This window comes from Rhincodon typus, chromosome 14 (assembly GCF_021869965.1).
Source record: "Rhincodon typus isolate 14 chromosome 14, sRhiTyp1.1, whole genome shotgun sequence".
Lineage (NCBI taxonomy): Eukaryota > Metazoa > Chordata > Chondrichthyes > Orectolobiformes > Rhincodontidae > Rhincodon > Rhincodon typus.
This window is the reverse complement of record NC_063345.1, coordinates 66607178-66622490: the sequence shown is the minus strand read 5'-3', so window position 1 is coordinate 66622490 and position 15313 is coordinate 66607178. Positions and strand designations below refer to the sequence as shown.

General features: G+C 44.4%; 1 protein-coding gene across 1 annotated transcript in view; it reads left to right on the top strand.

The window, feature by feature from the left end:
- dock11 (dedicator of cytokinesis 11) overlaps positions 1-15313 on the top strand; it is a 252061-nt gene that overhangs the window by 206948 nt on the left and 29800 nt on the right. Inside the window, exon 42 of the mRNA XM_048604955.1 lies at positions 5227-5333. Coding sequence (XP_048460912.1) covers positions 5227-5333 — 107 coding nt within the window. The remainder of the gene's footprint in view (positions 1-5226; positions 5334-15313) is intronic.

The following is a 15313-nucleotide window of genomic DNA, read 5'->3' as shown; positions in this document are numbered from 1 at the left end:
ACACCTGTTATCTCAGGTTCTCCAGCATCTGCAGTTCCTACTACCCCTCTTCAACACTGCTGGTTACTTCCTCAAAATATTTGATGAAATGTTTCAAATATGACCTTCATTTAACATGCTGACTGTCCCTGTGTCAATCCAAGTGCAGATATATTCTGTCCCTCGGAATTCTCTCTAAGAGCTTCCCCAAATCTTAGGTTAGACTGACTGGCTTTCAATTTCTGGGTCTATCCTTTTCTCAACAATGGGACATCATTAACAGTCCTCCAGTCCTCTGGCACCCATGGCCAGCGAGGATTTGAAACTTACTGCTAAAGCTCCTGATATCTTCTCCTTTGCCTTCCTCAACATCCAGAGGATACACCTAATTCAGTCCCAAAGATTTATCCATTTTTTTTAAGGCTGCTAAACTCAGTAGTACAATCTTGCTCTATGTTAATTTCGTCAACAATTTCACAGTCATCCACCTGGATGTCTATACCTGTGTTTGCCTTTTCATTGTGAAGACCAATGCAATGTATTCGTTGAAGACTGTCCACACACAGATTAGCTTCATGCTCCCTAATGGGCTCTACTCTTTCCCTAATTATTCTCTTGCCAAGCATTTCCAGTCTCGCAACTTAATGCCTCATCCCAAGTACCATTCAAGTACATTTTTTCTGCACCTTTTCCCAGACCTTGGCGCAGCTTCTGAAATATGAATATTGCAGGCTGTTCGAAACATTAACAATTGTTACCTCAGAGGACATTTCTGTCTGCAGAGGGAGAAACTCCGTTAAAGTTTCAAAGCTAAGTGCGCTCATCAGAACTCACTCTCCCTCCCCCTCTCTCCCTCCCACCCTCCTGCTCCCTGTGTCCCTCTCTCTCTCTCTCCCCCTCTCTCTCTCTCTGTTGCCCACCACAGATATTGGCTGAGCTGCCGAGTTTCCCCAGCTTTCTTCATTCTGATTTCACAGGTCCAGCATCCCCACAGTATTTTGCTTTTGATAGTTTATCTTAGTCAGAAACTACTTTTATCAGTGGATGTTAGCTTTCAGTTGATAACTAGTCAATGATTAATATACATTCTTCTCCCGACTCCCATTTCCTGTTGCCTGTGTTTCTGTTTAAATGGGTGTGTTCGAATGTTGTGTGGAAACTTGTATTTGCCTGCCCAGTTTCCCTGGTTGTCAAACTCCCCCGCAGTCAGTAATAATCATCATTGTGTTCAGACTAGTGCAACACTTGCCCCTTTCATCAGGCATCAAATCAAAAGAACCTATGCCTCCAATAGTCCCAGCCAGTCAAGCAGCCTTTTTACTGTTTGTCCATATTATTGTAATTAATCATTAACCTGTTCCAAGTGTCTTTCCCTTTTCATCCCTGAAATTGCTGACTTACACTGGCTCCATGTGAAGCAAACTGTTGATTTTAAAATGCTCAGCCTTGTTTTCAAATCATTCCCTGACCTTGTTCCTAATTAGATCTGTAATCTCGTCCGGGGCCCCAAGCTCTCCAAGATTTCAAAGAGAACAATGTATAAAAGACATTTCAATTGTCCTGTGGGATTTTTTTAAAAAACTTTTTAATTAGTTGCTTCCAGGAAATTAATCTTAAATTCCTAAAACTGCAGGGATGTTTTAAAGGTTTTGTGTCCAATTTAGTAGGGGTATCAAGGGGTATGGCTGTGCTAATGGGCCATGTTCCATAGATTAGTGCTGTCGTCATTTTGAAAGAGAGCACATTGACCCTTGATTTGTGACTGAAGCCTGATTAATTAAAGTGACTAAAGTCGCCATAGTCCCAAGGGGCTGCTGCATCATTAGAGAAAGATGACTGGTGACGGTTTAACCTGAGGATCACCGTGCTTCAGGCAAGGTTGAGAAAATCGGATGCTGGTAACATCAGCCCTTGTGGAAATTGAATCCACACTGTTGGCATCGCTTTGCCTGACAAACTAGCTGTCCAGTTAACTGATCTAACCAATCTAGTCCATTGCCATTGCACCATTGTTTTTAAGACGTGTCTCCTACCCTTGTCATAAGGCCCTTCACCCTTAGTCGTTTTTGTCTGAGCCAAGTTGCTGGTGTTTTTTGTGACCTTCTGAAGGCCTTAATTTAAATCACAATCAGTTGATGGATATCATATGTCTTTGCAAGCGTATTCTTAGTTAGCACTGGTCAGCTGCTGCCTTTTTAACAAGTCACCAAAGAAACATGTCTTGCACAGATGAATTACAAACAAAAATAGGCCAATTAGCTCCTTGGATTTACTCTATCACTTAATAGGACCAAGGTTCATCTGCCTATGTTCCAAAATCCACATTCCCATGCCCTCATTTGCATCTAATTCCCATGCCTAACAAGTATCTATCTAACTCTGTCCTAAAAATAGTCAATGTCCATGCATTCCCTGCCTTATGAGGCAGAGAATTCCACAACACTTGCAGAGAACAACAAAGTTCACTTATCTACATCCAAAAAGGTCGATGCCTAATTTTAAAACCACGTCCCATAGTCCGGACTGATCCACAAAACGAAATATTCCTTTTTACATTCGTCTTGCCAAGATCATTCAGGACCTTATACACATCAATCCAATCACTCCTTGTTCTTGAAAATTCCAGTAAAAACAAGCCCAGTTCATTCAATCCTTCCTCATGAGACAATCCGCTCATTCTGGGTATCAATCCAGTAAACCTTCTCTTCACTGTCTTCAGTTGCAGCCTTCCTTAAATGAAGAGAACCATGGGAGAATGTGAGATGGCCCCCAACAACTCATCTTCACTATAGACGTCCAATCCCTATACACTTGCATTCCCCACACAGATGGCCTAAAGGCCCTCCGCTTCTTCCTCTCCCGCAGGCCCGACCAGTCCCCCTCTACCGACACCTTTATCCACTTAACTGAACTCGTCCTTACCCTTAACAACTTTTCCTTCAACTCCTCACACTTCCTTCAGACTAAGGGGGTGGCCATGGGAACCCACATGGGCCCAAGCTATGTCCCCCTCTTCGGATACGTGGAACAGTCCCACTTCCGCAGCTACACTGGCACTATCCCCCACCTCTTCCTCCACTACATTGATGACTGTATTGGTGCCACCTTGTACTCCCACGAGGAGCTTGAATAGTTCATCAACTTTACTAAAGCCTTTCACCCCAACCTCAAGTTCACCTGGACCATCTCTGATACCTCTCTCTCCTTCCTGGACCCCTCTGTCTCCATCTCTGGTGACCATCTCGAAACTGATAGCTATTTCAAGCCCACCGACTCTCACAGCTGCCTAGACTACACATCCTCTCACCCACCTTCCTGCAAGATTGCTATTCCCTATTCCCAATTCCTCCGCCTCTGCCACATCTGCTCCCGAGACGAGACGTTCTACTCCCGGACATCCAAGATGTCGACCGCAACTTCTCCCCCTTCAGTGGTCAAAAACTCCCTCGACTGCATCTCTTGTATTTCCTGCACCTCTGCCGTCACATCACCTCCGTGCAATAAAAACAAAGACAGAATCACCCTTGTCCTCACGTATCACCCCGCTAACCTCCGGATTCAACACATCATTCTCCACTACTTCCGCCACCTGCAATCTGACCCCACAACGAAGGATATAGTTCCCTCCCCACCCCTATCTGCCTTCCGTAGGGACCGCTCTCTCCGCGACTCCCTCGTCTGCTCCACACTACCCACTAGCCTCACCGTCCCCACCACCCCCGGCACCTTTCCCTGCAACCACAGGAAGTGCTACACCTACCACTACACCATCCCCCTCACCTCCATTCCAGGACCCAAAGAAACCTTACACATCAGACAGATATTCACCTGCACATCTGCTAATGTGGTCTACTGCATCCGCTGCTCCCCATGTGGCCTCCTCTATATCGGTGAGACCAAGCGGAGGCTCGGAGACTGCTTTGTAGAGCACCTGCGCTCGGTTCGGGACAAATGACAATACCTTCCAGTCGCGAACCACTTCAACTCCCACTCCCACTCCCTGGATGACATGTCCATCCTGGGCCTCCTCCAGTGTCACAACAATGCCACCCAGAAACTGGAGGAGCAGCACCTCATATTCCGCCTTGGGAGCCTACAACCCAATGGTCTCAATGTGGTCTTTACTAGCTTCAAAATCTCCCGACCCCCGGCCTCATCCCATGACCAACCCTCCCTCTCATCCCCGCCTCCTTGACCTGTCTGTCTTCTCTCCCGCCTATCCGCTCCTCCCACCTCACTGACCAATCCCCACCACTGCCTACCTGCACTCACCTAGCCCCACCCCTCCTCTATTTATTTCAGAGCCCCCATTCCCCTCCCCCATTTCTGAAAAAGGGTCCCGACCTGAAACGTCAACTTTCCTGCTCATCTGATGCTGCCTGGCCTGCCGTGTTCCTCCAGCTCCACACTGTCATCTCTAACTCCAGCATCAGCAGTTCTTGCTATCTCTGCGTTCTCACTGATGCTTTCTACAGATACGGATTCAGCCCACGAAGTAAAGCAGACTGCCGACTGGCCATGAGCCCAATTTACCCAACTGGTGAAGACAGGATTTCATCCACCTGTAGCTGTAACACTATATTCTGCGTTCTGTTCTAGTACTTTCATAGATTTCATTTCGTAGAATCCCTACATTGTGGAAACAGGCCCTTCGGCCCAACAAGTCCACACTGACCCTTGGAGAATCCCACCCAGACCCATCCCCCTATAACCCACCTAATCTACATATCCCTGAATGCTATGGGCAATTTAGCATGGCCAATCCACGTAGCCTGCACATCTTGGGATTGTGGGAGGAAACCGGAGCACCCGGAGGAAATCCACGCGACACGGGGTCAATGTGCAAACTCCACACAGACAGTCAGCCGAGGGTGGAATCGAACCCGGGTTCCTGGTGCTGTGAGGCTGCAGTGCTAACCACTGAGCCTTACTCTCAGGTACTTATAAAATATGATCTGTCCGGATAGCATGCAAAACAATAACTTTCACTGTATCGCAGTACGTGACCATAATAAATCAAATTAAATCTTAGCTAGAAATAGAAACTGCTGGGAAACTTGCTTCAGTTAGCATCAGAGAAGAAAGAAAGCAAGTTTGATGTCTGGTGTTGCCAACCTTTTGATCATGAATGTTTCACTGGAATAGGCAGGTAGCAGGGGTTGAGGACAAGCCTAAACAAGTAACAGCTGTTCGTCCAGATAGAAGACAGATTTAATGTATTTAAAGTGATACTTTTCTTCTCCTCAGAATTGTTTCCGAAAGGCTGCACAGCTTTCAAAGCAATCACTCCTAACATTGAGGAAGAAGCAGCAATGAAAGAGGACGCTGGAATGCAGGATGTCCACTATACTGAGGTAAGACTTCTACATTGATTTGCTATTTGATCTGTTCCTAGCAGTATCTCCCCCAGAGTGCAGCACTGGTGTGGAAACAACAATTTGGTAGACTTTGAATAGCTCATCTTGACAAACATGAACCTTGTCAGTTTCAGCACCCTCACCTCTGAGTCTCAAGTCTCAGATTTAAATCACACTCCACAGATAGAGCCATAGAGATGTACAGCATGGAAACAGACCCTTCAGTCCAACTCATCCATGTCAATAAGATATCCTAAATAAGTCTAGTCACATTTGCCAGCATTTGGTCCATATCCCTATAAACCCTTCCTATCACATCCCCATCCAGATGCCTTTTAAATGGAATTATACCAGCCTCCACCACTTCCACTGGCAGCTCATTCCATACATGCACCACCCTCTACGTGAAAACCTTGCCCCTTAAATCCCTTTTAAATATTTCCCGTCTCACCTTAAACAATGCCCTCTAGTTTTGAACTCCCGCACCTCTCAGAAAAGACCTTGTCTATTTACCCTATCCATTCCCCTTATGATTTTATAAACTTCTATAAGGTCACTCCCCACGCTCCAGGGAAAATGGCCCCAGTCTATTCAGATGAGAGAACACAATCTAATGGTTTGCTTAATAAAAGCAGAAAATGCTGGAGATATTCATCAGGTCTAGTGCCATTTGTGGAGAGAGCAGTAGAGTTAACATTTCGAGTCTAAAATGACTTCTTCTTCAGTAGTTCAAGCAAGTAATAATGGAGAGCTGCAGCCTGTCTGATTCACCACATTTTGGTGTGGTCAAACACCTGTTCACTATTCAGTTGGACAATAAAAATCCTAAATCTCAGCTGGAAGGGGAAAACAGAGAGTTTCCCAGTGTCCTGTCCAAGATTTCCCCCCAGATTCGAGCCATCAAAATGGTTAACCGATCATTAATTTCCATTCCTCTTCACGGGATCTTCCTGTGTACAAATTGTTGCTTTTTGCCTACTTGGCAGTAACTGCGTGCTTGGTGGAAGCTAGAGAAGGGTGACAGGCTGCCTGTGAATGGTCGAAACAAGATGAAGTCAAATGGCCATCCCACATAAAGTTATCTTAAGATCTGATATAAATTAACTTTCCGTGTCAATTTTTCTCCTGTGTTACGAGCACAGGTCTTAAGGATATAAAGCAGCTTCTAATTTACTTTTGTTTGTGGAAAGACCATTGCATTTCTTGAAAGCTGTTCAGTGAAAAATGCCTGAAAGGAAGTCTTGTATTTCGTATTTATCTGGTTCTTTACTGCCATTCTAAGTTATCTTGATCCTAAACCTGATGATGAAGTATGAAACTGAATACTTTTCTTGATATTCAGTTTATGTCTGAAATGCAGCATTACACATGCCTGCTTCTGACCATAACACGCTGATGCAGTTGTCTCTCCAAAAGTGCTTAAACAATGCACATTTACTTTGTAGCATAATTAACACAACAGTAAGACATTCGTCTGTCTCAGTTCTTTACATTCAGTGAATTATTCTCATGTGTGGTGACTGTTGTGCAGTGATGATTGAGGGATATTTATTCAAACTAACTTGGCTTTAAGAAGTGTCGCCCTTCATTGAAACAGTAGAGTAGGCAGTTAGGTCCCTGGTTCAAGGGAGGTGAATGATTATTATATGCTTAATCACCGGAGTAGTAAGGCAGTGAGTGTTAACAAATGAAGAATTCCGAGTTTTCCAGTTTTAGTAAAATATTTTACTCAAACTAAAACTCTATTTTCTTTCTCGCCTTAACAACTGTCTACACGTGCCATGAGCCAGTCAGCGATGGATGTCTGCAATCCTCTAGGGCAAAACCCAAGGAACCATGTTCCAAGGAGGTGCATAGATAACAATTGCAGTCTCCCCCGAAGCATGTAGGTGATGCGAGTTGATCCTGACCTGACTGCTGATGTACTTTGTAAAATAGAAACAATATTGAAATTCACTGTATTCAACAATTTAACAATTGCCAATTTAACAAGATCAATTATCTCACACGATGATTATTTTAGTATGGGTTCTTCTGATCTTCATGCAAGCTCAATTCAGACTCCTTGGTTACCTATAAAAGACATTTATTAACAATAAATGCATGATGGTAAGGTTACAGAGCAGAATGCTCTGAGATCTGCAAGTTCCAACCTTCCAGCAGAGTCCTACACATTACTGCTGAGATTATAGTTACATCACAACGTACATTGGAGGTCAATCTATATATTTATTAAGCACTAACTTTACATTAATGTGTCCTTCAGACAATTAGACAGAGGAGCAGAAGTAGGCCATTCAGCCCATTGAGTCAGCTCTGCCATTCAATCAGTCATGACTGATCTGATAATCTTCAAGTCCACTTTTAGAAATCGGTCTATTTCAGCATTGAATATACTAAATGACCCAGCCTCAACAGACCTCAGTGGTATTCCACAGATCACTACCCTCTAAGAGAGGAGATTCGTCCTCAACTGCCTTAGAAGCATAGGCAGCTTTGCTGTGGGTCTGGAGTCACATTAAGTGAGACCAGGTAAGGATGGCAGATTTCCTTCCCTGAAGCACATTACTGAACCAGATGGCCTGGCCTGCTGTATTCATCCAGCTCCACACCCTGTTATCTCAGACTCCAGAACGCCCTCGACCGCATCTCTTGTGTTTCCCGCACCTCAGCCGTCACACCCCCTCCCCGCAATAAAAACAAAGACATATTTTCCCTTGTCCTCACATATCACCCCATTAACCTTCGGATTCAACGCATCATTCTCCGCCACTTCTGCCATCTGAAATCTGACCCCACTATCAAGGATTTATTTCCTCCCCACCCTTATCTGCATTCCGGAGGGACCGCGCTCTCTGCGACTCCCTCATTCGCTCCACACTCTTCACTAGTCCCACCATCCCTGCCACCTTTTCCTGCAACCGCAGGAGGTGCTACACCTGTCCCTACACCACCCCCCTCACCTCCATCCCAGGCCCCAAGAAAACCTTCCACATTAAACAGATGTTCGCCTGTATATCCGCTTATGTGGTCTATTGTGTCCGCTGTTCCCGATGTGGCCTCCTCTACATCGGGAGACCAAACGGAGGCTCGGAGACCGCTTTGTGGAGCACCTACGCTCGGTTCGTGACAAACAACAACACCTCCCAGTCGCGAACCACTTCAACTCCCCCTCCCACTCCCTGGGCGACATGTCCATCCTGGGCCTCCTCCAGTGTCACAACGATGCCAGCCAAAAACTGGAGGAACAGCACCTCATATTCCACCTTGGAACCCTACAACCCAATGGTCTCAATGTGGACTTTACGAGCTTCAAAATCTCCCCACCTCCCCCTCATCCCCTCATCCCCGCCTCCTTGACCTGTCCGTCTTCTCTCCCACCTATCCGCTCCTCCCACCTCACAGACCAACCCCCACCCCCACTTCCTACCTACACTCACCTACTAGGTTCATCCCTGCCTCCTTGACCTGTCCGTCTTCTTTCCACCTATCTGCTCCGCTATCCACCTATCACCACCACCCCCTCTCTCTATTTATTTCAGAACCCCCTTCCCCTCCCCCATTTCTGAAGAAGGGTCCAGACCCAAAATGTCAGCTTTCCTGCTCCTCTGATGCTGCCTGGCCTGCAGTGTTCATCCAGCTCCACACCTTGTTATCTTAGGCTCCAGCATCGGCAGTTCCTATCATCGCTGAACCAGATGAGTTTTTACATTCATGAATGATAATTGCCATTACAACCTTTTAAATTGTTGGTTTGTTGATTATAAATTTTAAGAGCAGTGGGGGATTTGAACTTGTGTCAGTTCTGAGGAAGGGTCGCTCAACCCAAAATGTTAACTCTGATTTCTCGTCGCAGATGTTACCGGACCTGCTGAGCTTTTCAAACAATTTCTGTTTTTGTCCCTGTATCATTGCCCCACAATTCTGGGATTGTTAGTCCCGTGTCAACACGATCTCCACACAGTTCAGCTCTGAGAATCAGTTTTATCATTCAATTAGATCACGCATGATACACATTTACAAGAATTAGGAGACAGTATTGAGCAATGTGTTTAAATTGTTCTGATCTTTTATAAGCATTGGTCTATACTAATAACAACAATACAGAGTGTGGCAAAGGACTCCAGAAAACATCTTGACTACAATGTGTGTTTAGTTTTAGAAAATGCAATTTAAAGCTGTCCATTTTTAGCAGAGCAGATTGATTTTAATTTGAGCTCAGGGAGCTATGTTGAAACTTGCAGCTCAGTTCACCTGTTGCCAAATAACAGTCAGGGTTAGCTTATTTATGTGAAGTCACTGTCCATACAGTGGTTCCTCTGTTGCTGTGCAATGGAAAATTGAGCAATAGATCTCAGTGCCACAAAAAATAAGGGAAGAACAGTAGAAATGAAAGTGCAACAGCTGGAGCAGTGCAGAGCTGGATAAACGTAAGGTAAGTACTTGTGTTTGTGCAGCACCTTACCAGTCACAGGAATTTGCAAAGCAAGTTTTGGCAAGTGCAATACTTTTGCAATGTGGTCGTTGTTATAAAATGGGAAAATGCATCAAGGGATTTGTGCACAGCAAGCTCCCAGAATAAGCATGTAATGTGTTTGTATTCACCTGAAAGGGCAGAAGAGGTCTCGTTTTAAAGTTTCATCCAAACAATGGGCTGTTCCACCAGTATGGCACTCCCTGAAATGTCCACTCAGGTGTCAGCCTGGATTATATATTGAGGCCTCTGGAGTGGAGGTTGAGCCCACAAATTTTCAGATTCAGAGGTAAGAGTCCTGACATCTGTAGTCATGGCAGATATGTCGCAGTGTTGATTCATTCTGTAACTCAACACTTTGGCAACACCTTTTCAAATTCTCATCTATTACCATCTAAAAAGGACAAGTTCCCTTCCCTGTCATCTACTGTCTTGACTTGGAAATGTATCCCCATGTGGATTGCAGTACTTCAAGAAGACAGATCACCACCACTTTCTCGAGGACAATTGGGGCTGGTTAAAAAATCCTGGACCAGCCTGTGGTGCTCAGATCCCATGAAAGAATTTTTTTAAAAATTCAAAACCCCTCTTTGTGGAAGCAGGAGGGGAAGATATGTGTATTTGTCTCAGTCTCTCTCACACACAACTATTCACCCATACCCATTCATCCACTCATCTGTACCTAGTGGGGCAAACACCCATTCACTCACCCAGACATTCATCCAAACACCCATTCAACCACACAACAGATCTTGTCACCGACGCATCCATTCACATACATCCACCTTCACATGCACCCATATAATCACTCAATCATCTACACTCCATTCAGCCACCCACCATCAAACCCCTTCACCCACCCTCCAAAGCATCCATTCGTCCACCCATTTAACCATATGCCTGTTTACATCCACTGACCCCCACACTCTCAACTCAGCACACTCCCCAACTGAGTAGTCATTAAATACACATGGAGATACGTTTTTATTACAGCAATAATCCTAGTGACCCAACTGTCATACTTCTCCTCAACACCACAACCCCATAGCTGGACTCTCGATTTCCCCAGTGGTCACGCTTTGTCTTGTCCCACCGCAGCCAGTGTCTCCCTGAAATCCTCCTGGTTCCTGTGCCTCAGACCATGAGTCCAGGCCTGAGGCTGAATGAAAGCACTTGTATTGCATTGATCACTGCTCCTCCAATCACCTGTGAAAGGTCATTGAAGTTAAACGATGAAATGAAAGTCTAATAAATAGCGTCCAAGTACATTTTGGTAAATGACGACAAACACTGAGCCATAGTGTTCCCTCTGCCTCAAGGCAGTAAAATAGAAACTTGGAAATGAGGTCAATTTATATTTCATGCATACATGTCATCACCAAGGAATGCACTGCCTGGAAGAATGGTGGAGCCAGCTTCAATTAAGATATGTAAGAGGACATTTTTTTCCTATTCAAATAATTGTCTAATGTGCAGGGTTACAGGAAAATGCAAGAGAATGGCACTTTGTCATGATGCTTGTTCAGATATCAAGTGCAGACATGATGGGCCAAGTGGCCTCCTTTTGCACGCATCGATTTTGTGAATCTGTCCATCTAGAAATTTGAATTGTACAACCCACTTTTACAATACAAATAAAAGGTAGTTGACGTCACTGGACTGGTAATCCAGAACCCCAGGTGTTCTGGGGACCTGGCTTTGAATCCCACCATGGCAGATGAGGTAATTTGAATTCGATGAAAATCTCAAATAAAAGAATCTGGCCTAATGGCAACCATCAAAATTGTCTTAAAACCCCATTCCTTTGTGGAACGAAACCTACCATCCTTACCCATTCTGACCTTACATGCGACTGCACACCCATAGCAAGGCAGTCGATTTTTAACTTCCCTCTCGACAATTTGGATTGGGCAATAAATGTTGGTCTAATCAGCAACGCCACCAAGTACGAATGAATTGAATAAAAATGTCTGTTGTCAGAACAGGTGGAGCAACGTCCGAAATGTTAACTGGCATTTCTCATTCTGCAAGCTGACTAAACTATGGTGAATTTCCATTCTTTTATGTTTCTATTTCACTTTTTCAGCATTTGTGGTTTACATTTCTATCTGCCCTAAAACTGGTTTCAGTTCCTGCCTGCTTACATGTATCTTGATGTTTTTACCCCATCCCCAACATGTTGAAATCTCATCTCATCACTAAACCCTTCACTACTACTCATAAAAATCCTTTGAACCAAAAAGTGAGACATTCCTTCATGCCTGTCACCTCACTGCCTCTTCTCCGCTCCTCCCACCCCCCGCCATCTGCAACGTACTGTGTACTGGCCTACTGCTTCTCCAAAGTGAGCCATCTCTTTAAGTCTGCTTCAAGATCCTTAAATTCCATTCTCCCATCTGAAACTACAACTCTCCCCAACACTTGATGGGAGATGAAGTTTGCTCTTTGTGTACTTTCACACAGCAGAGTTCCTCCATGTCCGTCGTCCCCCGAACCTCCCACTTTGACTGTGGTTTCAAGATTACTGATTAGTGTGAACACAGTTCCACAATCTGATTTTTATTTTTGTGGTTCTTTTCAGATATTACTACCTGTGAACACCCCATGAAGGGATTGTGGTGTGATTGTCAGTCTTGGCATTTTGCAGTTTATGATCAGGCTTGATGCTCTCATTTAAGGTCATGAGTTGAGGTTCCAAGCGACTCCACACCAAATGCTTCAGCAGGTTTTGAGACTGGCAGTACTGAGGAAATATCGTGTTGTCTGGGGTGCCATCTTTCAGCTTTGATACTAAACTGACATTGCATCTGCCCTCTTGGGGTGTAAAAGAGCACATGACTCTCCTTGAAAAAGAGCAAGGTGTTTTTTGTGATTAAAAAAAAATATTTCCTCATTGCTGTTTGTAAAAGTTTGCTGTGTTTTCTATATTGTAACTGTGGATACACTTCATAAAGGAAATCATTGGCCATGATGTTCTGTGGTGTATTCTGAGATTGAGAAGATGCTGTATAAATGAACGTTTGTTTGCTGGTAGCACCAATGCAACGTATGCCTATATCTATACACAACACTACAGGTGTATACAAAATATATGGAACTTTCCTTTTTATCCTTATTCTTCAATCCTGATCTAACCATTCTCTTCCATGATTCTCTTGCTTAGCACCCATCCCCAATCACAAGCCGAATGCTTTTTTCTCTCCTCACCTCCAATTCATACAACATTTTCCACTTTGTGGGTTAGTTAAATCCACCAAAATATGAATTGCGGTTAAGTTGAAATTTGCCATTCTGATTTAGTCATTTTTATTTTCCATCTCGCTCAGTCTGTGTCACTCTGATCAGTAATCATGTTTATTTCTGCCTACTAATGGAAATAGACAAAAGTTTGCAGTTTTCAGCCAGCTTCAGAACCTCTCTCTTGCCAGGTCATCCAATAACGTGGTGTTTAAGGAACTTCAAGATGTAGAACTAGAAATGGGGATCTCGTTAAATCAGTGAATTAGAAGCCTTTGACTTCTGAGCCCTGTGGTCAAGACCACCTTGGAATCTGCTGTCTGCCGGTATCTTGGGTTTGGGTAGTGTCTGTCCTGACCTTGTACGCCTTAATTTGGCAGTAGTTGGCCATACCAGTTCACGTGGAGTGAGGAATGGAAGGGGGTCTGGAAATGAGGTGCATTTCTGCGACAATATAGAGGGAGCTTTACTGCACCTGCATCTTCTGTAGCTTAGCACAGAGCACTTGATAAATACAGCACCCAATTTAATGTTTGTACCTTCCATAAGGCTCATTCTAAACTCTGCTGCCCCTGTCCTAACTCATGTCAAACCCTGTCGCTCCAGGGCCCAGGATGGGAACATTAGTGGGGGGTGAGCTGGATTTGGAAGGGGGGGTGGGTTGTTGTGTGAAGATCAGAGCCCAGAAACCAGAATTCCTGGGTGAGGGGTAGGGGCGTGCATGGTGGCCGTGGAGGTTGGGTGCCTGCTGTACTCAGATTGGGCATCCAGGCTATGAGCAGCACCATAATTTCAATCACTGTCCATGGCTACATCATCCTTTTGCTCACTGACTGACTCCCTGTCAGGCAATGCCTCAAGTTTCAGACTGGCCTGGTGGCAGAGCGTAAGAGAAACAAAGCCACAGCCCCATTTTCATCAGAAACTGAAGCGGACCTCAGGATCCAGGTCTGTCTCCAGTTCATTGACAGTTCTTCACCGGACCTGTCAACCCTTGACACAACACAGCTTCCCATCTTGACACTGTTCCTATCTCGACAAAACTCATCTGTGTCACCACCTACCCAGTGCTACTCAGCCCCTCGTCAAATCCCTCAGCAATGCCCAACTCGCCCTCATCCCCATTAGTGCCCCAAATCCCCAGACAGGGCTTACGAACGTGATTTTTTCTTTTTGGTCAAACACTACTACCATTATAATATGCTCTGACTACTAGCTATGTATTAGCTCACTTAACATAACCCACAAAGACTTGGTTCTTGTTGAGAAAGAAGTTTATGAACAAATGTAGATAATAGGAACAGAAGTAGGCCATTTGGCCCTTTGAGCCTGCTCCACCATTCAATGTGATCATGGTTGATCATTGAACTCAGTACCCCACTCCTGCGTTCTCCCCATACCCTTGATCACTTTAGCCCGACGAGCTACTTCTAAACTGACTCTGTTACAATGAGTAAAGATGAGGTGGGTATCTTTATACTGGCGGGTCACATGGCGTAATGCTGTGTAACTAGTTAGTCTGGAAATAATACGGCAAAACAACACATTCACCCCCAAATCACCCGACAATGCCCATCCCAGCCTCAATTCCTGACAAAGTCAACCAACCGTCAATACCCCGATAAATATCCCTGGCTAAATAAGCTGTTGAGAGTTTTTCTTTACAAACTAATTAATTCTGGATTGAGCGTCAGGATGGAGAAGTACAGATTTTGTGGCAAGGTTGGAGTCAGTATAATTTTATTTATATTTAATAGTAGGTGGACACAGAAGTGATGAGCAGCTTTCAGTTACTTAGATCAAATCAGTTTAAAGATCACAATGGACTGAGCTATCCTGAGGCAAGGGAAGAGGTCTGCTTTCCTCTTAGAATTGTGATGGAACTTATTTAGGCGGATACTCTTGTGTAACGCTGATGTAACACTATCAGAGATAGTTAACACCGTATTTGACAGACTCTGAGCTTCTCATGGTGGTAGATGATCCCAGAGGAGTGTTTGAGGCGGGAGGCAATGTACTCCTGGTGAATCACTCCAATTGAATCACTAAAACAGACTGTCTGCTTGTTATAAAATCATTGCTTATGGGATTTTGTGAATTTCAATTGGTTGCCAAAATGTAAGCAATTTAACTGAAAAGTGCTTCATTGTTATAAAGTGATTGTGGATATTCTGAAGAAGTGCTTTTGTTTACAAAGTATTAGAAGATTTAATCCTGCTACACCCAACATAACAGCTAAACTCACATAGTCAGAACTGAACACAGA